The sequence below is a fragment of the Battus philenor genome, unplaced genomic scaffold (genome assembly GCF_028537555.1).
Source record: "Battus philenor isolate CCGP_79_NKW_IND1 unplaced genomic scaffold, ilBatPhil1.0.hap1 SCAF_30, whole genome shotgun sequence".
Classification (NCBI taxonomy): domain Eukaryota; kingdom Metazoa; phylum Arthropoda; class Insecta; order Lepidoptera; family Papilionidae; genus Battus; species Battus philenor.
The window spans coordinates 1,047,445-1,075,005 of record NW_027181694.1 but is presented as its reverse complement, the minus strand read 5'-3'; the positions used below and the strand labels follow the sequence as shown (position 1 = coordinate 1,075,005).

Sequence of the window (27,561 nt, the reverse complement as noted above, 5' to 3'; positions counted from 1 at the left end):
TACTCCCCACAGGGGGAGGGTAATTTGATTGTTTTGGTATTCGAAAATATATATATATATATATATATATATATTTAGGTATCTCTATCTTTATGTTACATAGGTGGGATAGGCTCAGGTGAGGCAAGTTAGGAGTTGTGTCACTAGGCCAATGCCGTTGTAACTGCGGTAGTATGTGAAAGCGTTCCCGTAGTTTCAACAGAAGGCTTTCAAGGAGACCGTGGGGTTTTAGCTGGTAAGAGTCCCTAACCCTTTCGTTGCCCCCACAATATCCCATGCAGGAGTATCCCATGCAGCATTTCCTCACGAGTATAAAAAAGTGGGATATATTTTAGTACTTGCTTTACTTTTTTATTCATATTCAAGTCTATCTGAATCTCTTACTGTGTTTTATTTTCTACCTATGGCATTGATCACCACCTTCCTGCAGTAGCTGAGGAAGCATTCTCTCTCCCCTTCGTCTTGCATGATGGCCAAGATACTCCTTTCCTCTATCTTTTTGCCCATCCGGCATTCGGAATCTGCGCGCAGTCTTCCGAACGCCGGACAGTGGGCCACAAGGACCACGGTCTGGCCCACGCCCGGTTCACAGAAGCACGAGGGGTCCTCCTTGAGTTTGAACCTGTGAAGGTACTCAGAGAACCCCCTGTGAACCGTGAAGAGCTGGGCCAAGACCGTATCCATCTCGACACTGCGGACCACGCATGATTAGACCTTTAAATCTCACATACAGAATCTTTATCTTTACAGCTTTTATATCTATATATAATCACCATATATATATATAGCTTCAAATATAGCAGCTATATAGCTTATAGCTTTAAAAATATAGCATATATTAATAACTTACCCTATCTGGATAATAACGGTAATGAACCACTACATCATCAGTGTCTTCAAGAGCACACTTCGCGCTGGTGTAATTAAGAGAGGTCCGTTCTATTGGCGCACAGCCGATAACGGTTGTACCGTTTCGCGGTAGATCTGGACCTTCAACTTTATGTCCTGGTGAGGAAGATATTTAAAGAATTATTACGAGGATACCACGTTTGGGATTTCACTTTACGCGGCTTGGGTGGGCATCCCACTGGGGACGCCACAGTTGCAAGAAGTTGCTGGATGCATGTGCAGGTCCGGTCGTCGTGGTGAACTTTGATGAAGGCCTATATCATACAGTGAGCGTCTATCGACCAGCATCATAATAAAAAAAAAAACAATAAATGAAAAATAAAGTAAAAAAAAAACTAAAGGAATTATTAAAAATTCCATTGAAATGACTATGTTCCTTATTTCAGATATATAGGGTTGGCCAAAAATTTTTGCAAATAGCAACACTTGATTTCTCCAAAACCGTGAGAGTAAGGGGCCAACGGCGAGACAGAGCACATCTCGACGATGTAATTTTTAAAAAATAAATTTTAATAAATGATAATTACGGTAAATAAATCATAAACAAAATAGCATTTGTACTTTTATTTCTACACACGTTTCAAAAGTGCAAAAATTTATGGCCCATCCTATATGATATCTAGAACTGACTAGAGAAACGGTAAATGCGGTATCAGTAACCCCCTACTAGATGGAACATTGACATAGTTCAAGTCAAGGGAAGTCACACACCACTGCACACCATTGTGAAGTCCAGAAAGTTCAGCTGGACACATATCTGGTACAGATGCTCACAGGGCACGTGGATTCTCTAAGTACCTGCACAGGTTTAAACTCTAGGAGAGACCCTTGTGCATCTGTGACCAGAAAGTGGACCTGACTGGTGCACTTCATCGCCGGCTGTCTTGTCTTTGGAGTACTCCGCCTTGATCTTGGTGAAAGTAGGTAAGAAAATAAAGAAAGAAAATGTCGCCTCCCTCATGGGGGACGTTGAATATCACTCTGCGTAGCAGACCATCGATAGAAATATAATTAAAGATAAATAAAGAAAAAATAAGAAGATAGATAAAAATCAAATGTTACCAGGAATGCATATGTGGAAAAAACGGTGATGTATGAAAGATGATCAGAAAGCGGTGAATAAAAATGTGAAAAATGAAAGAATAGATATTTAATGGAATCAGGCGTTACCTTGCGGAAGTCCAACCTAAGTAAGAAAAAGACCCAATATTTAGCCACTTCCGCACATGCAGTGGTAGTCGTGCAACAAAGTGCACCGCCCGCCAGCCCGCTGATAAATGCGTATGCGGCAAACAATGCGAATTACACAACTGCCACAGTTAGATCTTAAATCACCAGTGTGAGCGACAGCAGTGAGCTGGCACTAATCGGTGTAACATAACTCCTGAAGATGCCCCGTGGAGGGGTGAAACACGTGTTGAGTGATTTGACGGTGGTGTGCTAGTGGCTAAATATTGGTCCTTTTCTTACTTGAAAGAATAGAGAAAAAGAAATAGTGAAGAAAAGAATGTGGAAGATTAATAGATATACAAAACTGAAATAAACATTTAATCCGAAGTTCTAACGTCCCTGCCACACACAAAGAAGAGAAAACTATGAGGAGAGAAAGGATGAGAATTAAAAATGAACACTATACACCTTCACTGGTATAGTCCCTTTTTAAACTTCATTAGAAACTAGAAACATCACAACACATATCACATATTTGTTATTATTTTACAGGGTACGACATATATATATATATATATATATATGTATATGATATATATATATATATATATATATATATATATATATATATATCTCTTACGATGTAGATGAGAATAAGAGATTCTAAAAATAGGGCCAACAAAAAAAATTATGTTAACACTCACTATTACAAAAGAAGTATTTATTCTCAGCGACATAAAGATCTTTATCCTCTGCACTAAGACAGGAGTCGTACATGACCTGAGTAGGTTCGATATCGTCCTCGCACATCAGCGAGCCCGATCCGTCAGGCTCTTTAGGAGCCCGATTAGCTGGACACCTGTAAAGAAGACCTGGAAAAGTAATGATACAAGATTTAGTATGTAAATTGAAACCGATACAGGTGTTCGGTCAGGAATGTTTTAAAATTAGCATCCAAAGCCTATAAAAGTAAAAAAACCTTTCAGCCCTCACAAGGCATAGGCCTCCCCCCAGGGGCGGCTCTAGCTCGTGTGCAATGAAACCCTAGCGCCCTCTAGGCCTGACTCTAAACAAAACCCTGTGTTAGCCAATTAGTGGCCGTGAAACCATGAAAAAGACAGACAGCTGCGCGAAAGAGAGACCCAACTATGCACCTGTGATTTAGGTTTAACAATATTTACCTTTTCTAATTATCAAAGGAGGCTTGTTTCTAATTTCCGCAATAGTCACTCCCTTCTCTCCGTTCTGTATAGCTGTCATTATTCTTCTATACAGCGTTGTCCTTCTCTCTTGTTCTGCTATTATGTAAGGGAGAAGTTCCTCCGAAAGCACGTCAACCTTCTTCTTTGCTTCTGCGTTTATCTGACGGGTGACAGATAAATACATAGAATTTTTATTTCAGTTTAAAAAGAAACATAGAACTAATGTTTAATAATTACTTCTGGACAAGAAAAGGTACGAAATTCAAACAAAACTGTCGAGTGCAGTAAGTTCAATGCGAACTGTCTAATGCATGAAATGCTAAGCGAAGCATCAAAGGCTAGGTGAAAATGGAATGCAAATAAATTGTAAGACAAAGAAGTAAAATGTGTAGAATTTAGAAAGAGTAATAGATATTGTTAAGAAAGAGAAGGATCTAAGAAAATAGAAACTGAAAGGATGGAAGAAATAAAAAAGTTCATTTTCCTCAACATGACAAAAGGTACAAAAACTGGACAAAAGAGAGTTATTATACAGTAAATTATTTGATACTAGCTACCACGTTGTGAATATGAAGAAAGTTCAATACGAACTGTCCAATGTATGAAGTGCTAAGCGTAGCACCAAACGCGCGTGGTTCATAATAAACTGTCAAACGTGGTAAGTTGAAAGAGAACTGTCAAACACGCGTATTCCAAAGCGAAATGTCATACGTGGAAAACGCAAAGAGAATTGTCAAATGCGCGAAGTTCAATACGAACTGTCAAATTCATAAAGCGCTAAGCGAAGCGTTATACGCGCGTAGTTCATAATAAACTGTCAAACGTGGTAAGTTGAAAGAGAACTGTCAAACACGCGTATTCCAAAGCGAAATGTCATACGTGGAAAACGCAAAGAGAATTGTCAAATGCGCGAAGTTCAATACGAACTGTCAAATTCATAAAGCGCTAAGCGAAGCGTTATACGCGCGTAGTTCATAATAAACTGTCAAACGTGGTAAGTTGAAAGAGAACTGTCAAACACGCGTATTCCAAAGCGAAATGTCATACGTGGAAAACGCAAAGAGAATTGTCAAATGCGCGAAGTTCAATACGATTGTCAAATGCATAAAGCGCTAAGTGAAGCGTTATACGCGCGTAGTTCATAGTGAACTGTCAAACGTGGTAAGTTGATAGAGAATTATCAAACATGCATATTTCAAAGCGAAATGTCATACGTGGGAAGCGCAAAAAGAATGGTCAAATGCACGAAGTTCAATGCGAACTGTCTAATGCATAAAGGGCTAAGTGAAGCGTTATACGCGCGTAGTTCATAATAAACTGTCAAACGTGGTAAGTTGATAGAGAACTATCAAACACGCGTATTTCAAAGCGAAATGTCATACGTGGGAAGCGCAAAGAGAATTGTCAAATGCACGAAGTTCAATGCGAACTGTCCAATGCATAAAGCGCTAAGTGAAGCGTTATACGCGCGTAGTTCATAATAAACTGTCAAACGTGGTAAGTTGATAGAGAACTGTCAAACACGCGTATTTCAAAGCGAAATGTCATACGTGGGAAGCGCAAAGAGAATTGTCAAATGCACGAAGTTCAATGCGAACTGTCCAATGCATAAAGCGCTAAGTGAAGCGTTATACGCGCGTAGTTCATAATAAACTGTCAAACGTGGTAAGTTGATAGAGAACTATCAAACACGCGTATTCCAAAGCGAAATGTCATACGTGGGAAGCGCAAAGAGAATTGTCAAATGCACGAAGTTCAATGCGAACTGTCCAATGCATAAAGCGCTAAGTGAAGCGTTATACGCGCGTAGTTCATAATAAACTGTCAAACGTGGTAAGTTGATAGAGAACTATCAAACACGCGTATTCCAAAGCGAAACGTCATACGTGGGAAGCGCAAATAGAATGGTCAAATGCACGAAGTTCAATGCGAACTGTCCAATGCATAAAGCGCTAAGTGAAGCGTTATACGCGCGTAGTTCATAGTGAACTGTCAAACGTGGTAAGTTGATAGAGAACTATCAAACACGCGTATTCCAAAGCGAAATGTCATACGTGGGAAGCGCAAAAAGAATTGTCAAATGCACGAAGTTCAATGCGAACTGTCCAATGCATAAAGCGCTAAGTGAAGCGTTATACGCGCGTAGTTCATAATAAACTGTCAAACGTGGTAAGTTGATAGAGAACTATCAAACACGCGTATTTCAAAGCGAAATGTCATACGTGGGAAGCGCAAAGAGAATTGTCAAATGCACGAAGTTCAATGCGAACTGTCCAATGCATAAAGCGCTAAGTGAAGCGTTATACGCGCGTAGTTCATAATAAACTGTCAAACGTGGTAAGTTGATAGAGAACTATCAAACACGCGTATTCCAAAGCGAAATGTCATACGTGGGAAGCGCAAAAAGAATGGTCAAATGCACGAAGTTGAATGCGAACTGTCTAATGCATAAAGCGCTAAGCGGAGCGTCAAACGCGCTTAGTTCACAGTGAACTGTCAAACGTGGTAAGTTCAAAGAGAACTGTCAAACACGCGTACTTCAAAGCGAAATGTCATACGTGGGAAGCGCAAAAAGAATGGTCAAATGCACGAAGTTGAATGCGAACTGTCTAATGCATAAAGCGCTAAGCGGAGCGTCAAACGCGCTTAGTTCACAGTGAACTGTCAAACGTGGTAAGTTCAAAGAGAACTGTCAAACACGCGTACTTCAAAGCGAAATGTCATACGTGGGAAGCGCAAAAAGAATGGTCAAATGCACGAAGTTGAATGCGAACTGTCTAATGCATAAAGCGCTAAGCGGAGCGTCAAACGCGCTTAGTTCACAGTGAACTGTCAAACGTGGTAAGTTCAAAGAGAACTGTCAAACACGCGTACTTCAAAGCGAAATGTCATACGTGGGAAGCGCAAAAAGAATGGTCAAATGCACGAAGTTGAATGCGAACTGTCTAATGCATAAAGCGCTAAGCGGAGCGTCAAACGCGCTTAGTTCACAGTGAACTGTCAAACGTGGTAAGTTCAAAGAGAACTGTCAAACACGCGTACTTCAAAGCGAAATGTCATACGTGGGAAGCGCAAAAAGAATGGTCAAATGCACGAAGTTGAATGCGAACTGTCTAATGCATAAAGCGCTAAGCGGAGCGTCAAACGCGCTTAGTTCACAGTGAACTGTCAAACGTGGTAAGTTCAAAGAGAACTGTCAAACACGCGTACTTCAAAGCGAAATGTCATACGTGGGAAGCGCAAAAAGAATGGTCAAATACACGAAGTTGAATGCGAACTGTCTAATGCATAAAGCTCTAAGCGGAGCGTCAAACGCGCTTAGTTCACAGTGAACTGTCAAACGTGGTAAGTTCAAAGAGAACTGTCAAACACGCGTACTTCAAAGCGAAATGTCATACGTGGGAAGCGCAAAAAGAATGGTCAAATGCACGAAGTTGAATGCGAACTGTCTAATGCATAAAGCGCTAAGCGGAGCGTCAAACGCGCTTAGTTCACAGTGAACTGTCAAACGTGGTAAGTTCAAAGAGAACTGTCAAACACGCGTACTTCAAAGCGAAATGTCATACGTGGGAAGCGCAAAAAGAATGGTCAAATACACGAAGTTGAATGCGAACTGTCTAATGCATAAAGCTCTAAGCGGAGCGTCAAACGCGCTTAGTTCACAGTGAACTGTCAAACGTGGTAAGTTCAAAGAGAACTGTCAAACACGCGTACTTCAAAGCGAAATGTCATACGTGGGAAGCGCAAAAAGAATGGTCAAATACACGAAGTTGAATGCGAACTGTCTAATGCATAAAGCGCTAAGCGGAGCGTCAAACGCGCTTAGTTCACAGTGAACTGTCAAACGTTGGAAGTTGAAAAAGAATTGTCAAACACGCGTACTTCAAAGCGAAATGTCATACGTGGGAAGCGCAAAAAGAATGGTCAAATGCACGAAGTTGAATGCGAACTGTCTAATGCATAAAGCGCTAAGCGGAGCGTCAAACGCGCTTAGTTCACAGTGAACTGTCAAACGTGGTAAGTTCAAAGAGAACTGTCAAACACGCGTACTTCAAAGCGAAATGTCATACGTGGGAAGCGCAAAAAGAATGGTCAAATGCACGAAGTTGAATGCGAACTGTCTAATGCATAAAGCGCTAAGCGGAGCGTCAAACGCGCTTAGTTCACAGTGAACTGTCAAACGTTGGAAGTTGAAAAAGAATTGTCAAACACGCGTACTTCAAAGCGAAATGTCATACGTGGGAAGCGCAAAAAGAATGGTCAAATGCACGAAGTTGAATGCGAACTGTCTAATGCATAAAGCGCTAAGCGGAGCGTCAAACGCGCTTAGTTCACAGTGAACTGTCAAACGTTGGAAGTTGAAAAAGAATTGTCAAACACGCGTACTTCAAAGCGAAATGTCATACGTGGGAAGCGCAAATAGAATGGTCAAATGCACGAAGTTGAATGCGAACTGTCTAATGCATAAAGCGCTAAGCGGAGCGTCAAACGCGCTTAGTTCACAGTGAACTGTCAAACGTGGTAAGTTCAAAGAGAACTGTCAAACACGCGTACTTCAAAGCGAAATGTCATACGTGGGAAGCGCAAAAAGAATGGTCAAATGCACGAAGTTGAATGCGAACTGTCTAATGCATAAAGCTCTAAGCGGAGCGTCAAACGCGCTTAGTTCACAGTGAACTGTCAAACGTGGTAAGTTCAAAGAGAACTGTCAAACACGCGTACTTCAAAGCGAAATGTCATACGTGGGAAGCGCAAAAAGAATGGTCAAATGCACGAAGTTGAATGCGAACTGTCTAATGCATAAAGCGCTAAGCGGAGCGTCAAACGCGCTTAGTTCACAGTGAACTGTCAAACGTGGTAAGTTCAAAGAGAACTGTCAAACACGCGTACTTCAAAGCGAAATGTCATACGTGGGAAGCGCAAAAAGAATGGTCAAATGCACGAAGTTGAATGCGAACTGTCTAATGCATAAAGCGCTAAGCGGAGCGTCAAACGCGCTTAGTTCACAGTGAACTGTCAAACGTGGTAAGTTCAAAGAGAACTGTCAAACACGCGTACTTCAAAGCGAAATGTCATACGTGGGAAGCGCAAAAAGAATGGTCAAATACACGAAGTTGAATGCGAACTGTCTAATGCATAAAGCGCTAAGCGGAGCGTCAAACGCGCTTAGTTCACAGTGAACTGTCAAACGTGGTAAGTTCAAAGAGAACTGTCAAACACGCGTACTTCAAAGCGAAATGTCATACGTGGGAAGCGCAAAAAGAATGGTCAAATACACGAAGTTGAATGCGAACTGTCTAATGCATAAAGCGCTAAGCGGAGCGTCAAACGCGCTTAGTTCACAGTGAACTGTCAAACGTTGGAAGTTGAAAAAGAATTGTCAAACACGCGTACTTCAAAGCGAAATGTCATACGTGGGAAGCGCAAAAAGAATGGTCAAATGCACGAAGTTGAATGCGAACTGTCTAATGCATAAAGCGCTAAGCGGAGCGTCAAACGCGCTTAGTTCACAGTGAACTGTCAAACGTTGGAAGTTGAAAAAGAATTGTCAAACACGCGTACTTCAAAGCGAAATGTCATACGTGGGAAGCGCAAAAAGAATGGTCAAATGCACGAAGTTGAATGCGAACTGTCTAATGCATAAAGCGCTAAGCGGAGCGTCAAACGCGCTTAGTTCACAGTGAACTGTCAAACGTGGTAAGTTCAAAGAGAACTGTCAAACACGCGTACTTCAAAGCGAAATGTCATACGTGGGAAGCGCAAAAAGAATGGTCAAATGCACGAAGTTGAATGCGAACTGTCTAATGCATAAAGCGCTAAGCGGAGCGTCAAACGCGCTTAGTTCACAGTGAACTGTCAAACGTGGTAAGTTCAAAGAGAACTGTCAAACACGCGTACTTCAAAGCGAAATGTCATACGTGGGAAGCGCAAAAAGAATGGTCAAATGCACGAAGTTGAATGCGAACTGTCTAATGCATAAAGCGCTAAGCGGAGCGTCAAACGCGCGTAGTTCACAGTGAACTGTCAAACGTTGGAAGTTGAAAAAGAATTGTCAAACACGCGTACTTCAAAGCGAAATGTCATACGTGGGAAGCGCAAAAAGAATGGTCAAATGCACGAAGTTGAATGCGAACTGTCTAATGCATAAAGCGCTAAGCGGAGCGTCAAACGCGCTTAGTTCACAGTGAACTGTCAAACGTGGTAAGTTCAAAGAGAACTGTCAAACACGCGTACTTCAAAGCGAAATGTCATACGTGGGAAGCGCAAAAAGAATGGTCAAATGCACGAAGTTGAATGCGAACTGTCTAATGCATAAAGCGCTAAGCGGAGCGTCAAACGCGCTTAGTTCACAGTGAACTGTCAAACGTTGGAAGTTGAAAAAGAATTGTCAAACACGCGTACTTCAAAGCGAAATGTCATACGTGGGAAGCGCAAAAAGAATGGTCAAATGCACGAAGTTGAATGCGAACTGTCTAATGCATAAAGCTCTAAGCGGAGCGTCAAACGCGCTTAGTTCACAGTGAACTGTCAAACGTGGTAAGTTCAAAGAGAACTGTCAAACACGCGTACTTCAAAGCGAAATGTCATACGTGGGAAGCGCAAAAAGAATGGTCAAATGCACGAAGTTGAATGCGAACTGTCTAATGCATAAAGCGCTAAGCGGAGCGTCAAACGCGCTTAGTTCACAGTGAACTGTCAAACGTTGGAAGTTGAAAAAGAATTGTCAAACACGCGTACTTCAAAGCGAAATGTCATACGTGGGAAGCGCAAAAAGAATGGTCAAATGCACGAAGTTGAATGCGAACTGTCTAATGCATAAAGCTCTAAGCGGAGCGTCAAACGCGCTTAGTTCACAGTGAACTGTCAAACGTGGTAAGTTCAAAGAGAACTGTCAAACACGCGTACTTCAAAGCGAAATGTCATACGTGGGAAGCGCAAAAAGAATGGTCAAATGCACGAAGTTGAATGCGAACTGTCTAATGCATAAAGCGCTAAGCGGAGCGTCAAACGCGCTTAGTTCACAGTGAACTGTCAAACGTGGTAAGTTCAAAGAGAACTGTCAAACACGCGTACTTCAAAGCGAAATGTCATACGTGGGAAGCGCAAATAGAATGGTCAAATGCACGAAGTTGAATGCGAACTGTCTAATGCATAAAGCGCTAAGCGAAGCGTCGAACGCGCGTAGTTCACAGTGAACTGTCAAACGTGGTAAGTTCAAAGACAACTGTCAAACACGCGTATTTCAAAGCGAAATGTCATACGTGGGAAGCGCAAAGAGAATTGTCAAATGCACGAAGTTGAATGCGAACTGTCTAATGCATAAAGCGCTAAGCGAAGCGTCGAACGCGCGTAGTTCACAGTGAACTGTCAAACGTGGTAAGTTCAAAGAGAACTGTCAAACACGCGTACTTCAAAGCGAAATGTCATACGTGGGAAGCGCAAAAAGAATGGTCAAATGCACGAAGTTGAATGCGAACTGTCTAATGCATAAAGCGCTAAGCGGAGCGTCAAACGCGCTTAGTTCACAGTGAACTGTCAAACGTGGTAAGTTCAAAGAGAACTGTCAAACACGCGTACTTCAAAGCGAAATGTCATACGTGGGAAGCGCAAAAAGAATGGTCAAATACACGAAGTTGAATGCGAACTGTCTAATGCATAAAGCTCTAAGCGGAGCGTCAAACGCGCTTAGTTCACAGTGAACTGTCAAACGTGGTAAGTTCAAAGAGAACTGTCAAACACGCGTACTTCAAAGCGAAATGTCATACGTGGGAAGCGCAAAAAGAATGGTCAAATACACGAAGTTGAATGCGAACTGTCTAATGCATAAAGCGCTAAGCGGAGCGTCAAACGCGCTTAGTTCACAGTGAACTGTCAAACGTTGGAAGTTGAAAAAGAATTGTCAAACACGCGTACTTCAAAGCGAAATGTCATACGTGGGAAGCGCAAAAAGAATGGTCAAATGCACGAAGTTGAATGCGAACTGTCTAATGCATAAAGCGCTAAGCGGAGCGTCAAACGCGCTTAGTTCACAGTGAACTGTCAAACGTGGTAAGTTCAAAGAGAACTGTCAAACACGCGTACTTCAAAGCGAAATGTCATACGTGGGAAGCGCAAAAAGAATGGTCAAATGCACGAAGTTGAATGCGAACTGTCTAATGCATAAAGCGCTAAGCGGAGCGTCAAACGCGCTTAGTTCACAGTGAACTGTCAAACGTTGGAAGTTGAAAAAGAATTGTCAAACACGCGTACTTCAAAGCGAAATGTCATACGTGGGAAGCGCAAAAAGAATGGTCAAATGCACGAAGTTGAATGCGAACTGTCTAATGCATAAAGCGCTAAGCGGAGCGTCAAACGCGCTTAGTTCACAGTGAACTGTCAAACGTTGGAAGTTGAAAAAGAATTGTCAAACACGCGTACTTCAAAGCGAAATGTCATACGTGGGAAGCGCAAATAGAATGGTCAAATGCACGAAGTTGAATGCGAACTGTCTAATGCATAAAGCGCTAAGCGGAGCGTCAAACGCGCTTAGTTCACAGTGAACTGTCAAACGTGGTAAGTTCAAAGAGAACTGTCAAACACGCGTACTTCAAAGCGAAATGTCATACGTGGGAAGCGCAAAAAGAATGGTCAAATGCACGAAGTTGAATGCGAACTGTCTAATGCATAAAGCTCTAAGCGGAGCGTCAAACGCGCTTAGTTCACAGTGAACTGTCAAACGTGGTAAGTTCAAAGAGAACTGTCAAACACGCGTACTTCAAAGCGAAATGTCATACGTGGGAAGCGCAAAAAGAATGGTCAAATGCACGAAGTTGAATGCGAACTGTCTAATGCATAAAGCGCTAAGCGGAGCGTCAAACGCGCTTAGTTCACAGTGAACTGTCAAACGTGGTAAGTTCAAAGAGAACTGTCAAACACGCGTACTTCAAAGCGAAATGTCATACGTGGGAAGCGCAAAAAGAATGGTCAAATGCACGAAGTTGAATGCGAACTGTCTAATGCATAAAGCGCTAAGCGGAGCGTCAAACGCGCTTAGTTCACAGTGAACTGTCAAACGTGGTAAGTTCAAAGAGAACTGTCAAACACGCGTACTTCAAAGCGAAATGTCATACGTGGGAAGCGCAAAAAGAATGGTCAAATACACGAAGTTGAATGCGAACTGTCTAATGCATAAAGCGCTAAGCGGAGCGTCAAACGCGCTTAGTTCACAGTGAACTGTCAAACGTGGTAAGTTCAAAGAGAACTGTCAAACACGCGTACTTCAAAGCGAAATGTCATACGTGGGAAGCGCAAAAAGAATGGTCAAATACACGAAGTTGAATGCGAACTGTCTAATGCATAAAGCGCTAAGCGGAGCGTCAAACGCGCTTAGTTCACAGTGAACTGTCAAACGTTGGAAGTTGAAAAAGAATTGTCAAACACGCGTACTTCAAAGCGAAATGTCATACGTGGGAAGCGCAAAAAGAATGGTCAAATGCACGAAGTTGAATGCGAACTGTCTAATGCATAAAGCGCTAAGCGGAGCGTCAAACGCGCTTAGTTCACAGTGAACTGTCAAACGTTGGAAGTTGAAAAAGAATTGTCAAACACGCGTACTTCAAAGCGAAATGTCATACGTGGGAAGCGCAAAAAGAATGGTCAAATGCACGAAGTTGAATGCGAACTGTCTAATGCATAAAGCGCTAAGCGGAGCGTCAAACGCGCTTAGTTCACAGTGAACTGTCAAACGTGGTAAGTTCAAAGAGAACTGTCAAACACGCGTACTTCAAAGCGAAATGTCATACGTGGGAAGCGCAAAAAGAATGGTCAAATGCACGAAGTTGAATGCGAACTGTCTAATGCATAAAGCGCTAAGCGGAGCGTCAAACGCGCTTAGTTCACAGTGAACTGTCAAACGTGGTAAGTTCAAAGAGAACTGTCAAACACGCGTACTTCAAAGCGAAATGTCATACGTGGGAAGCGCAAAAAGAATGGTCAAATGCACGAAGTTGAATGCGAACTGTCTAATGCATAAAGTGCTAAGCGAAGCGTCAAACGCGCGTAGTTCACAGTGAACTGTCAAACGTGGTAAGTTGATAGAGAACTGTCAAACACGCGTATTTCAATGCGAAATGTCATACGTGGGAAGCGCAAAGAGAATTGTCAAATGCGCGAAGTTCAATGCGAACTGTCAAATGCATAAAGTGCTAAGCGAAGCATCAAACGCGCGTAGTTCATAGTGAACTGTCAAACGTGGTAAGTTCAAAGAGAACTGTCAAACACGCGTATTTCAAAGCGAAATGTCATACGTGGGAAGCGCAAAGAGAATTGTCAAATGCGCGAAGTTCAATGCGAACTGTCAAATGCATAAAGTGCTAAGCGAAGCATCAAACGCGCGTAGTTCATAGTGAACTGTCAAACGTGGTAAGTTCAAAGAGAACTGTCAAACACGCGTATTTCAATGCGAAATGTCATACGTGGGAAGCGCAAAGAGAATTGTCAAATGCGCGAAGTTCAATGCGAACTGTCAAATGCATAAAGTGCTAAGCGAAGCATCAAACGCGCGTAGTTCATAGTGAACTGTCAAACGTGGTAAGTTCAAAGAGAACTGTCAAACACGCGTATTTCAAAGCGAAATGTCATACGTGGGAAGCGCAAAGAGAATTGTCAAATGCGCGAAGTTCAATACGAACTGTCAAATGCATAAAGTGCTAAGTGAAGCGTCAAACGCGCGTAGTTCATAGTGAACTGTCAAACGTGCGAAGTTGAAAGAGAATTGTCAAATGCGCGAAGTTCAATACGAACTGTCATACGTGGGAAGCGCAATGAGAATTGTCATATGCACGAATTTCAATGCGAACCTTAAAATAAGTGTTTAATCGTCATTACTCTTTTATAATTTCGTTTTCAGAATAACCTTCTACAAAGTATTATAATATTAATTACAAAACTAGCAATGAAATCGGTAAGATCATTCTTAAGTTATGTTGTTACCATGGTAAATAGGCTTTTTAACTATACCACATCAGGGAAACAAAGACATCATCAACGCACTGTAACTTAAATTCGGGTATATATCACTGTGATCAAAAAGTAAAGTGCAAATATCATTTAAAACTTCCTGGTATTAGGAAGACAGGTAATTTTTCCTAGATCGGTATATATGTCTATAACATTTTGCAAGCGTCTGTTTGTAAAAACGTTTAATTGCCACGTTTAATTGCGTCCGTGTTAGTCGTTCAACAACCGTATTCATAATTGAATAAATAAATAAAAAGTATATGAAAAAATTGTAAATAAATGTAGACGAAGAAAGAAATGCGACGTTAGAAAGATTATTACAACTGGAAGAATTAAAGATTTTGTGAAGAAAGTAAAAAAAATAGAGAAAGAATTTGTCCACCAACACCGTATTCGCCTGATTTGGCTCCGAGCGATTTCAATTCGATAAAGTTAAAAGGCTAATGTGGGGACGTTTTGACACGATTGAGGATATAAAAACCGAATCGAAGATCTTGAAGCCTATAGCGGAATAGGACTATTCAGACAGTTTCTGGGACTGGTAAAAACGTTGGTAAAAGTGCGTTTTATCGAACAGTGATCACTTTGAAGGTGATGAAATTAATAAATAAATAATTTGCATTTACTAAACAAATTCACCTTACCTTTTGATGACAGTATCACTTGTTGAGATTTCTATTAGATATTGCTAAAAATCAATATCAAAATACTTACTCTATCAGCGTCCTTGTTGAATTTTATTCCAGTTCCATCCTAGAAAATGACAATATTATTTGAAAAAAGAATTATCTCAATTGTCTTTTTAGGAAAATGATTAACATATATATTAAATACTGGTTATGTCCGCAACTTCAAGTTGAAATTAAAAAAAAGTTTAGGTTATTTTTTTTTTTCGTTTAATTTTTTTTTTATAAAAAGCCTGAGATACTCCTTTATTACATCAGATACTTGCGAGTATAAGTCCCGACACTGGTCCAGCCATAGAGATTATTCGGAACAAACAGACAGACAAGAAATTAAAAAAAATAGTACGTAATGTATATACATATATATAGCGAGGCTAGGTGCGAATGGAATGCAAATAAATTGTAAGAGAAAGAAGGAAAATGTATAGAATTTGGAAAGAAGTAAGAAAAGGACCAATATTTAGCCACTTCCGCACATGCAGTGGTAGTCGTGCAACAAAGTGCACCGCCCGCCAGCCCGCTGATAAATGCGTATGCGGCAAACAATGCGAATTACACAACCGCCACCGTCAAATTACTCAACACGTGTTTCACCCCTCCACGGGGCATCTTCAGGAGTAATGTTACACCGATTAGTGCCATAAACAGAGTCCATGACGACACACGACTACCACTACATGTGCGGAAGTGGCTAAATATTGGTCCTTTTCTTACTTAGGATAGACTTCCGCAAGGTAACGCCTGATTTCATTAAAAATTTAGAAAGATTAATAGAGATTGTTAAGAAAGAGAAGGATATAAGAAAATAGAAACTGAAAGGATGGAAGAAATAAAAAGTTCCTTTTCCTCAACATGACAAGAGGTCCAAAAACTAGACAAAAGAAAGTTATTACACAGTAAGTTATTTTATACAAACTACCACGTTATAAATATGAAGGTTTTTAAACTATATATTTCAATGTTTTTTTAGTATATATAAAGTATATATTTTTATTCCTACTAGCTCTGAGATATTTACAATCCTAATAGATAGATATTAACATGATTAAGAAATATAAATCATTCTATGATAAGTAAAGTATTTCTGTCTTTTATTATCAGTATTGGTGACTCGAACCCAAGTGGCAGTTGGAGTAGATCGCATGTAAGCTTTCAGCCCGATTTCACTAGAATTGTTCTAAGGTATCTGACATAAAAGGCGTGTGGCGTTCATTTGAACGCATCCAAATTTATTATCTATGAACGCGTTTGTTTTCGCATGCCCCTTCTTACACTCGGTACATCTCGCTCACTTTCTGACGCGCCGCGCTACCGAGCGGACGTGTCGCTTCAACCGCTGTTCAACAAAGGAAATACTTGTAACTGAGATTGAGATTTATTGTTCTGTAATATTATAAGTTTAACCATCCGGCAAGTGTTTTTTTTTTGCATCGAATTATCTATTATGGGATGAGGGGCCTGTACTGACGACCAACCTTCAGGCGATTGAAATGGCATGCCTGTGGAAGCAAGCTTTCTCCGGGGATGTGTTTTGGCACAGGACTGAAGGGCAACTTTGAGTTTCGTAGAAGATCAGGTGGTCTCTCCAAAGGTACCAAAGGAATCCCATATAACCCAGTCAACCCAGAGGACAAGTATCTTTTGTTCATCCTGAAGGTATTTAATGGAATCAAAAGATCTAAAGATGCCCCGTGGAGGGGAGAAACACGTGTTGAGTGATTTGTATATATTGGTCCTTTTCTTACATCCGGAAGGTGCATCAGATATCAATAAATAAGACCCTCTTGGTGGACCGTCGAAATAGGATAGCGGAGTACCAACCTTCTTGGTGATAGTTGGTTGAAGCTTATACCGTGCAGTGGACATCTTGTATTCATCTGTTATGAGATCACCAGGTCATTACGATATACTCACAACAGCCTGTCTCCTCACGATGTTGGCGAGGTACCTTCCCCTGCGAGTCGCTGGGAGGAGAACACTTCCCGCTTGTACCTCATCACCGCCCTGTTGGATACACGTAATGATGAACAGTTCCAACTCTTAAAAAGATTTGTATAACACAGGGGTCAGGATCCTTTTTAATCAACGGGCCAATTTATAAAGATAAAACGTAAAACGTTGAGGTAAAGCAGAGATTTCACGTTGAGATAAAAACAGATAGAGTGATAATAGATAATACAAATTCAATTTTAGAAATGCATTGCGGGCCGCATGTTTAAGGTGACGCAAGCGGCTTGCGGGCCGCGAGTTTCTCATCCCTGGTCTAAAAAAATTCTAATATTTACAAGTGGAAAATTTTGTATAAAATAAATATTTATTTTTTCGTATATCGTTAACTAAGTTTCATAAAGTAAAGACAGGCATAATGTACATTTAAATATATATTTGAACGTGTGGTTACTGGTATATTGGTTCAAATTTCTTAAATATGTATCATCCTAGAAACTCGATAGTCTTTCAACGATATTTTGATGTAATATATCATCTATTTTTTACGTGAAAATCAACATTTTTTTAATCCGAAACATGTCAATGTCCCATATAACCTTTTATACAATATATATACGAGGGTGAATCAAAAAATTCTTGGAATCAATATTAAAAAATGCAAAGATTTAAATAATAATATTTTATTTTTCTACATAATCTCACTCCAATGCAATGCATTTAGAATAACGCGTTTCTAACTTCCTTATTCCTTGTGAAAAAAAATTATTTTCTTGACTCTCGAAAAAGTCCTCTACGGCAGCTATAACCGCGTCATTATTGTGAAATTTTGTTCCACGAATTTCCTCTTTTAATTTTGGAAATAAGTGAAAATCACTTGGGGCTAAGTCCGGATAATATGGTGGGTGGTCAAGGAGATTGAAGCCAGCACAGCGGATTGCGTTGAGCGCAACTTCCGATCGATGAGCAGGAGCGTTATCTTCAAGGAACAACACGCCCAATGACAGTTTTCCACGACGTTTTTATTGAATCGCTTCACGCACTTTCGGGATTAAATTTGCATAATAGGGTCCAGTAATCGTCTGGCCTTTTGGCATGTAATCAATAAAAAGGATTCCTTCACTATCCCAGAACACAGAGGCCATAACTTTGCCAGCGGTAGGAGCAACTCGAAATTTCTTAATTGATGGAGAGGATGGTCGTTTCCAAGACATGCTTTGTCTTTTAGTTTCAGGATCAAAATGGTGGACCCACGTTTCATCCATGGTGACAAGACGACGACAAAAATTATCCGAATCACGCTGGAACATTTCGAGATTACGCTTGGAAATTTCCAAACGTCGCTTTTTGTTTTCGTCGGTTAACATTCGTGGCACCCATCTTGCAGACACTTTTTTGAACCCCAGTGAATCAATTAAAATGGATTGAACGCTACCAAAAGATATCTTTAGGATCTCAGCTATATGTTTTATAGTCATTCTTCTGTCTTCCAAAACCAGATTCTCAACCTTTTTGACATTTTCTTCTGTAACGGAGGTTGAAGGCCGCCCAGAACGCGGGTCATCTTTACAGCTTGATCTACCTCTTTTAAATTCAGCCACCCAGTACGCAACCGTAGAATAGGGTACAGCATCACCCCCTAATTTCTGCTGAATGTCCAAAAAAATTTCCTTCGTAGACATTTTTTTCAAACTGAGATATTTTATCACCGCACGTAACTCACTTTTATCCATAATTTTGACTTTTTAGCAACTCGTTGCACAAAAAAATTTATTACATGCGAACGAACTGACAAAAACAAGTGACAGTCTGCATAAATATAGTGTGATAGACACTCTTTAATTTGAATATCGAACTTGATCCAAAAAGGTTTCATATATATGCACTTCTAAGAACTTTTTGATTCACCCTGGTATTGTAATAATGTATACCTGACAAAAAGAGTGATTTATTTCTTTTCGATCTTGGCGTATATATCACTCTTTTATATCTTTAACTCATTCAGCTCAGAGAGAATGAGGCAGCTAACACTAAACATACATCCTTTATATCTTCGGCTCTTTTAGCTCAGACTAACTCGGTAAGGCGGAATAAAACGTGTGAAATATTCCTATTAATCATTTCATGTCTTTGTCATAAAGCACAACAAAGATAAACGCGCGTGATGTCGTCGTTCCGAAAATCCGTAGTTTACATTTTTATACAAACATGGAAAAGCTATCCGTGTCTCTCTTTTACATGTAAATTGCTGCATAAGCCCATCTCCCTCTAACTCTGAGCCGCAATTCGTTACAAGTACAAAGACATAGAGATACAATTTCAACGCGCGCGCTGGAGAGTGATTATATCTTTTGCAAAGATATATATCTTTCTTGTCTTTAGCTCGCGAGCTACCAATTTCTAGTTAAATATAAAAGCTTTATTAGGAGTGAATGCATAGTATATATGTCAGCAAAAAGCTATCCCAATATAAAATAACCACTTTGAAATATGTTACATTAATTTTTATTTTCTATTCTAATACGATTGGACAAAATACAGTAACTTCAGGGTGTACAAAGTCTACAGGAACAGACAGTAAACAATAATTATTTTTTTTATTTAGTTTTAGGAGCTATAATTTGGTACTTCACATAGAAAAGGGGAATCCCATAGAAATATATTTCTTTATATACATCGTGCGAAAGAGATCGCGCTACAATAATCGCGGCTTATGATTTGCCGACGATTTTCATTGGTCGAACATTGAATCGGTATAAATATGAACTAAGCTTGATGAATATACAAGAACCGCTTCACGTGGCTCGCAACCGGCGCGAGGTTCCAAGGTAACATCGACCTCCACAGTGACCTCAAACTCGAAACCGTTCAGAAGTTCTTCCAGGCATGCTTAAAGGCATACTTTTTTTTATGACCCCCGCTATTGTGGGCCATCGTTCCCTTTTTTATTAGCATTTAATTTATTCACTTAATTATTTTATTTTCATTCTCTTCTCTTTCATTCTTCACATAATCTTTCATTCTGTTCTTTTATACCACGATTCTGCTTTCTTTCCCTTTTGCTCTGTTTTACCATTCTTTCATCCTCTTTTCATTTTACATTTTCTTAATTTCTAGTTTTGTTGTATCACATTTTTATCTTTATCTTTATCACAGTTTAATTTTATTTATTTTTACATATCTTTTTTGTTTTTGTTTTTGTTTGTTGATGCCTAACTTTTATTTTTTTCTATTGCATATTGTATAATTCTTTTGCAATAACTGAGGAATTCTTTCATGGTTTCTTATCCGCCTATCAGGGAGGGTATTATCTCCTCCCTGATTTCCAAAGGCATACTTCGAGGCCTTTTGCCACCCCAACCCCCTCATAGCGAACTTTACCCGCTACTCCCCCTGCACCTCCTTTAGAAACCTCGTAAGGCGTCCTAAAGACATCCTTACGGATCCTATTTCAAGGTTCCCATAGCCCACTCATCACACACCACACGCTTAAGACACTCGCAACACTGCAAGTGCAAACTCAATCTCTTTTTATTTGATTTCGGTGGGGGAAATCTTTCGGTGTTCAAGATGCCCCACCTCTAGGGGGAAGAAAGGGATATGTGGGATTCCTACCCACTAAACCCCTCCTCGGTGGTCGCCCTCTGCGCTATAATAGCGCGGTATCTCCCGTCAGGGATCACACGTGGTCTTCCCTCGCGTCGTGCTATTTTTCGATAGCCCGTCCCGGAGTATGCGTGTATACGCTACACCTGAAACCCTCGTGGTGCTATCACGATGGTTCGAGACCACGTCGAACCATTGTCCGCCTTAGAGTCGCTGAAGCTAGTGGGAGTTTAGGGCCCCCACCCTAAACTCCCGCGACTCCGAAGGCTTTATGGTAGGGGAGCACCATTCACCGGAGGGCCGTCGCGAGGCGTGTCCCTGCGCTGACGGCAAACTCAACATCTACATCAACCAATCTACTGGCGACCGCTCGCTGCACGAAAAAACTGGTGTAATGCTCTTATATCAAGCACAACACTCTCCATCGTGAACGGCGTCGGCTACGAACAGCGTGAGCGATTCGAGGTAGGATCAGCATCCTTAGATTGCCGAGTAGTCCACGCTGCCCTCCATACTTTCACTCCACCGTACACGAACAACAACACACTCTAACAGGAAAGCCTCGCTTCTACTGCCTTATCCTCCGAGTGTCTAATGCAGGTTCGGTAACCCGAATGTTTTATAGTTCACAGACCCTTTCGTTCCTTGAACTCATTTCCGAAGCTGTAAAAGCCTTAGGGCTAACAGCAAAAACATCTCAGACACAATACAATACAATGAATATATACACTTCTTCTCAGGGGCGGCTTAACACGTTCACTGCGGCTTGAGGTCGATTCAGCCTCATGGTAGACTTTGCACTGGTGCGGCGCGTAAAACTCGTGTTTTGTCTCTAGTGCGGCGGCTGTTTACACTCAACCGTATGAGGTATGACAAAGACAAATATAGCTTTCTTTATGTCTGCGAAGCATTGACTCAATATTGTAAAAAAATATTGATGAACATGAGGCAGAAAAGGCCTCAACCGCACTACTAGGAAGTTCAGCTTGAGGCTAATTCGACCTCAGCCGCACCAGCTGAAAGTTCTTCAAAATTGGGCCCGCAGTGAACGTGTTAACCTACAGTGCAGGGTGTGCAATGCACACGGGCGTGGTGCTCCCTGAGACAGCTAAGAGCATCGTCTCGGACCATCATGGTACAACAATGATATGACAGAAGCGGCCAGCCAGCGTGGTGGCCAAATTGGTTATATTTCGCTTCTATTTCGCTGTCCATAAAACTTAAAACACAAGACGAAACATCAACTATCGCGGTTCGTCGCTTAGTTTCGCAACAAAGATGTGCTACAGGCAGTGGCGTAGCTAGGGGGTGGCGAGCGGGGCGGCCGCACCAGGCACCACAAGCAGGGGGGGCACCAAAGTTGAAAATATATTTTTTTTGAATAATGAATAATGAAATGTTAAAAGAAAAATGAAAACCATAATTTAAAGTAAATAACATAAAAAGAATATCGAATTTTACTATTTTTGTGCTAAAAAAGTTGTTAAATAATATGAACATTAAAAAAAGTAAACGGTTACAAATTATAATATACACAGTGTTAAAGCCTTTCATTCGCAAAACACAAAGTGTTCTTTAAGAGGGCCCTAAATCACAAGAACACGATAATATATAAGATCTAATGTTATTTTATATATATTTATTATTTTGAACCAAAAAAAAATATATATTAACTACATTCTGTTTTGAATTTTAAAATTATTTATTCTTTAGGGAGGGGGGGGCCCCAAGCCCCAATCTGCCCCAGGCCCCAAATACCTTAGCTACGCCACTGGCTACAGGCATAAAACCAACGAATGTTATTCTGCCGTCATAAGAAGAAAGGCCGTAACTAATACCATACTGTAAGCTATACCTACTTATAAATTAGCTTGTTGGAATATGAACAAAACTTTCTTGTTACGACGGCAAAGTTAATAGTTATAGCTGCGGGGGAAGGGGGAGGGGGAGGCCTAGGGGGCGCCAGGGTTTCATTGCACACGGGCGCTACACGAGCTGGAGCCGCCCCTACTTCTACTCATGACTTCGCGTTGTTATCTCCAAGACCTACCAACTCTAGTAAGAATCCCACTATACTTTTCATCCATATTATCATTACATTATTTCTGAAGCCATTGATTTTTTAATATCCTTTTAAAGTTTAGCTTATAAATAAACATCATGTATATTAATATTACACAGTTTCCTTCATTGAATAATTATATTAATACTTACAGGTGAATAAGGGCATGCGATGTATTTGAATATATTTAGAAATATCAAAACAATACTCGCTTTCATATCGCGTTCAGTTTAAACTGAACCTACAGTTAACTGAAGCAATTGTCGATAGGTTAACTAACCAATTAAACGAGCTATAACTACATTGTTAGTTTAATTGAACCAATTAAATGTATTTTCAATCTACGATTTTCTAATAAGAATACATTTATTTATTTACTTTATTGGAGATAGACAGTAACAAAAGGCAGTAAGAAAGTACAAACTTAGAAGCTTAGAAAAATAAAATTAGTTACAATTGTTACCTTATAACTATCTCATTGAGAACATGTAATGATTTATAGTCAAACAATGAAAAACAAATAATAACATTACTAAACAGGGATCAAAGACTATGGTTTATATATTTATATTATGGTTTAAATTGCATTGTATGTACTCAATAATTTCGAACGAAATTGTTTTTTAAAAGATACGAGAGAGCACGAAAATATATAAATACATAAAGAAATATATCTAATATATAAAATTCTCGTGTCACATAGTACGTGATTGAACTCCTCCGAAACGGCTCGACCGATTTTCGTGAATCTCATGCACATTACCAGGGTGGAGAATCGGACATCTATTTTTCATCCCCCCAAACGTTAAGGGTGGTCCACCCCTAATTTTTTCAACCCACATTTTGTATTTCTAAATAACATCATCGTAGAGGGGTGAAAATTTAGGGTTATATGTATTGTTATATGCTGATAAAAAAATATAAACAAAAAATTTTAAGTAAGAAAAGGACCAATATTTAGCCACTTCCGCACATGCAGTGGTAGTCGTGCAATGAAATGCATGCCCCGTGGAGGGGTGAAACACGTGTTGAGTGATTTGGTGGTGGCGGTTGTGTGACTCGCATTGTTTTCCGCATACGCATTTATCAGCGGGCTGGCGGGCGGTGCATTTCATTGCACGACTACCACTGCATGTGCGGAAGTGGCTAAATATTGGTCCTTTTCTTACTTAGGATGGACTTCCGCGAAGTAACGCCTGATTCCATTAAATACAAAAAATGTTGTCTAAAAAATAAAAGAAAATTAGGGGTGGACCACCTTTAACATTTAGGGGAGTGAAAAATAGATGTCCGATTCTCCACCATGGCCGAGATGGATTATATATAGAGAGAGAGAGAAGTACATACGGAGGTCTAATGATAAAAGGAAATTTCTTCCAATCAACCTCTTGCATACATCTTTTCTTCATAGAAGTTAACCAGCATCTAGTGTATCCTGATGACGTCATCGAGATCATATGTCCACCTTTAGTCCACTTAAGTCCAATTATCTTCATTTCTGATTAAACCCACTACTGGACGCCTCTCCCATAGATACCAATAGACAGTTTACATCCATCATCTTACGGCGACGTGAACAATTCTCGTCGCCACGTGTACTCGCTGCTTCGTAATCCCAACCGCCATTCTGAACACTATGACTGTCCACTGTCAATTCAACTTGCCATTCTGTACGTTTATCTACGTATCATTGCTGTACCAAGTTTCCCCAACAAATTCCAAGGAAAAGTCTGTTTGACAATTTTGAGGGTAGTCGGTAAAAATTGTTCAAACATAACTTACGTCAAATATCGTTTCTATCCATACACGCCCACTGCATGAGTCCCTACCAAAGATATATATGGGGGGATGTATCATAAACGCACGGGTAGCGGGTTTTCAATCATCCCATTCTCTAGAAACTTGTCTGTGAGCCGTGGTCGTAATTTCAGCCCATGTACGCCCACTGCAAGGAATAGCCCCCCCCCCCCCCCCCCGAAGATTCCTATGGGTGGATATATCATAATTGCATGAAAAGCAAGATTGCGAACGTAGTGTTATACGTACGCAGAGGAAGATGCTGCCTATTCTCTGAAACTTGTCAAAGAGCTTTGACTGTCCTTTGCAGTTCATGACGCCCACTGCTTGGCAGGCGGATTGGTGATCGCAGTGTCGTATTATGGTACGTAGAGGACACTACTGCCCATTCTCTGGAAACTTGTCAGTGAGATTTGACCGTCCTTACAGTTCATGACGCCCACTGCAAGGAATAGGCCTCCCCGAAAGATATCTATGAGGGGGAAACCATAATCACCACGCTTGGCAGCCGGGTTGGTGATCGCAGTGTCGTATTATGGTACGCAGCGGACGCTACTGCCTATTCTCTTGAAACTTTTCTGGGAACTATGGTGATAGTTTCAACCCTTATACGCCTTCTGCAAGGAATAGGCCTCCTCGAAAGATATCTGAGGGGAAAACCATAATCACCACGCTTGGCAGGCGGGTTGGTGATCGCAGTCGTATTATGGTACGCAGAGGACGCTGCTGAACATTCTCTGGAAACTTGTCTGGGAACCATGGTCGTAGTTTCAACCCATATACGCCCACTGCAAGGAATAGGTCTCCCCGAAAGATATCTATGAGGGGAAAACCATAATCACCACGCTTGGCAGGTGGGTTGGTGATCGCAGTGTCGTATTATGGTACGCAGAGGACGCTCCTGCCCAATTTCTGGAAACTTGTCTGGGCAACTATGGTCGTAGTTTCAACTCTTAGACGCCCACTGCAAGGAATAAGCCTCCCCGAAAGATATCTATGAGGGGAAAACCATAATCACCACGCTTGGTAGGCGGGTTGGTGACCGCAGTGTCGTATTATGGTACGCAGAGGACGCTGCTGAACATTCTCTGGAAACTTGTCTGGGCAACTGTGGTCGTAGTTTCAACTCATAGACGCCCACTGCAAGGAATAAGCCTCCCCGAAAGATATCTATGAGGGGAAAACCATAATCACCACGCTTGGCAGGCGGGTTGGTGATCATAGTGTCGTATTATGGCCTCCACCCTCTAGAAACAAAATCGCATCACGTGAATCGAACCCTCGATCACAAGTCCACTCCACCGCTGGGCAACCACTGCTCATAAATATAAAAGGTAATAAATAAAACATCTATATATTCCCACATATATATTACTTCAATCTACAAACAGTCCTGAATCAAATTTATAATATTATTTAAATCGATAATATTAAAACAAAAATATTTTCACGTTCTCCTGTAACTTCAGCCACATAGCGTATATACAGGATGAGCCATAAGCAAATTTTAACTAGGCATCCTTTCATTGTAAATAATTCATCAGCTGGAATCGGTTCCAAGATAGCGCCACATAATTTTTTTTATGAGGGTACTTCGAAATTTGAGATTCAAATCTGTACATTCAAATGACACAAACTTCATATGTTTACTATATCATAAACATACATTTATAACATTGTAAACACATCCTAACTTTTGTAATTTTTTTTAAATCCTTTTTAATCCGCTAACTTAATGGCCCACCCTGCAATAAAATTTAATTATTAAACTACCAACATATACTTACATTTGAGCGATCATGTTAACATTAAATTACCAAAATGGTCACCGGTGGACTAAAAGAGGTCCATGGGCGAGTCGATGTGACAAAAAAAATGGAAGGTTTACAATTAGTAACTGGACCCCCGTACTAAACTAAAATATTGGCTTGACTTCACCGAATCACACTTGTAAGAACTTGCATATTCCATATTCAATATACTCACTTAAATTGGAACTAATGAATTTTTGAAGAGTTTTGATAATATGGAAGAAATGTAGCTTTGTTTTGTCCACCGTAGTATAATTTTGAAAGTAATCTAGACCAGAAAAAAACCAGTAACGTCAGATATAAACAGAAAGGAATATCTCTTCCGGTAAGAGTTTACAATAAACCTGCCTAATGCCAACATATTTTGTTACAAACAACCGACAAATCTTAACGCATGGGAGATGTCAAACCACTGTACCGCGCCTGGGGCATGCGAGGCGGGGGGGAGATACCTTCGTATGGCGCGATACAGAGGTTACAGATACCTATCCTAGACTTTATTCAGTCAAAAAGTGAAAAACTAGATATTACATGTACCTAAGAAAAATTAAAAACTAATGTCAGACCATATCTTATTACGGCTAAAAATTAACGGCACTAGTATCAGACATGTAATATCTTTTTATAGCTAGAAGTTAAAAGTTGGTATTAGACATGTATCATCTTTTGCTTAAAGTGGAAAGCTAGTATCAACAATATAATACTTATTTGAATTGCCATCACTCAACTGCCAGAAATGAAAAGATAGTGTCAGACATGTAACATCTTTCAAGCGCCAGAAATGAAAAGACAGTGTCAGACATGTAACATCTTTCAAGCGCCAGAAATGAAAAGACAGTGTCAGACATGTAATATCTTTCAAGTGCCAAAATTGAAAAGACAGTGTCAGACATGTAACATCTTTCAACAGCCACAAATGAAAAGATAGTGCCAGACATGTAACATCTTTCAACAGCCAGAAATGAAAAGACAGTGTCAGACATGTAACATCTTTCAACAGCCAGAAATGAAAAGATTGTGTCAGACATGTAACATCTTTGAATAGCCACAAATAAAAAGACAGTGTCAGACATGTAACATCTTTCAAATCCCAGAAATGAAAAGATTGTGTCAGACATGTAACATCTTTGAATAGCCACAAATAAAAAGACAGTGTCAGACATGTAACATCTTTCAAATCCCAGAAATGAAAAGACAGTGTCAGACATGTAACATCTTTCAACAGCCAGAAATGAAAAGATAGTGTCAGACATGTAACATCTTTCAAATCCCAGAAATGAAAAGACAGTGTCAGACATGTAACATCTTTCAAGTGCCAGAAATGAAAAGATAGTGTCAGACATGTAACATCTTTCAACAGCCAGAAATGAAAA

The 27,561-nt window shown here is 40.4% G+C and overlaps 1 protein-coding gene across 1 annotated transcript in view; it reads right to left on the bottom strand.

Annotated features, from left to right (window-relative positions):
- LOC137927234 (uncharacterized) overlaps window positions 1–22,798 on the bottom strand; it is a 43,592-nt gene extending 20,794 nt beyond the window's left edge. The window contains exons 1-6 of the mRNA XM_068771014.1: window positions 22,733–22,798; window positions 16,880–16,969; window positions 14,994–15,032; window positions 3,261–3,441; window positions 2,784–2,951; window positions 851–1,005 (exon numbers count right to left, since the gene is read on the bottom strand). Coding sequence (XP_068627115.1) covers window positions 851–1,005; window positions 2,784–2,951; window positions 3,261–3,441; window positions 14,994–15,032; window positions 16,880–16,969; window positions 22,733–22,798 — 699 coding nt within the window. The remainder of the gene's footprint in view (window positions 1–850; window positions 1,006–2,783; window positions 2,952–3,260; window positions 3,442–14,993; window positions 15,033–16,879; window positions 16,970–22,732) is intronic.
- Between the last annotated feature and the right edge of the window lie 4,763 nt (window positions 22,799–27,561).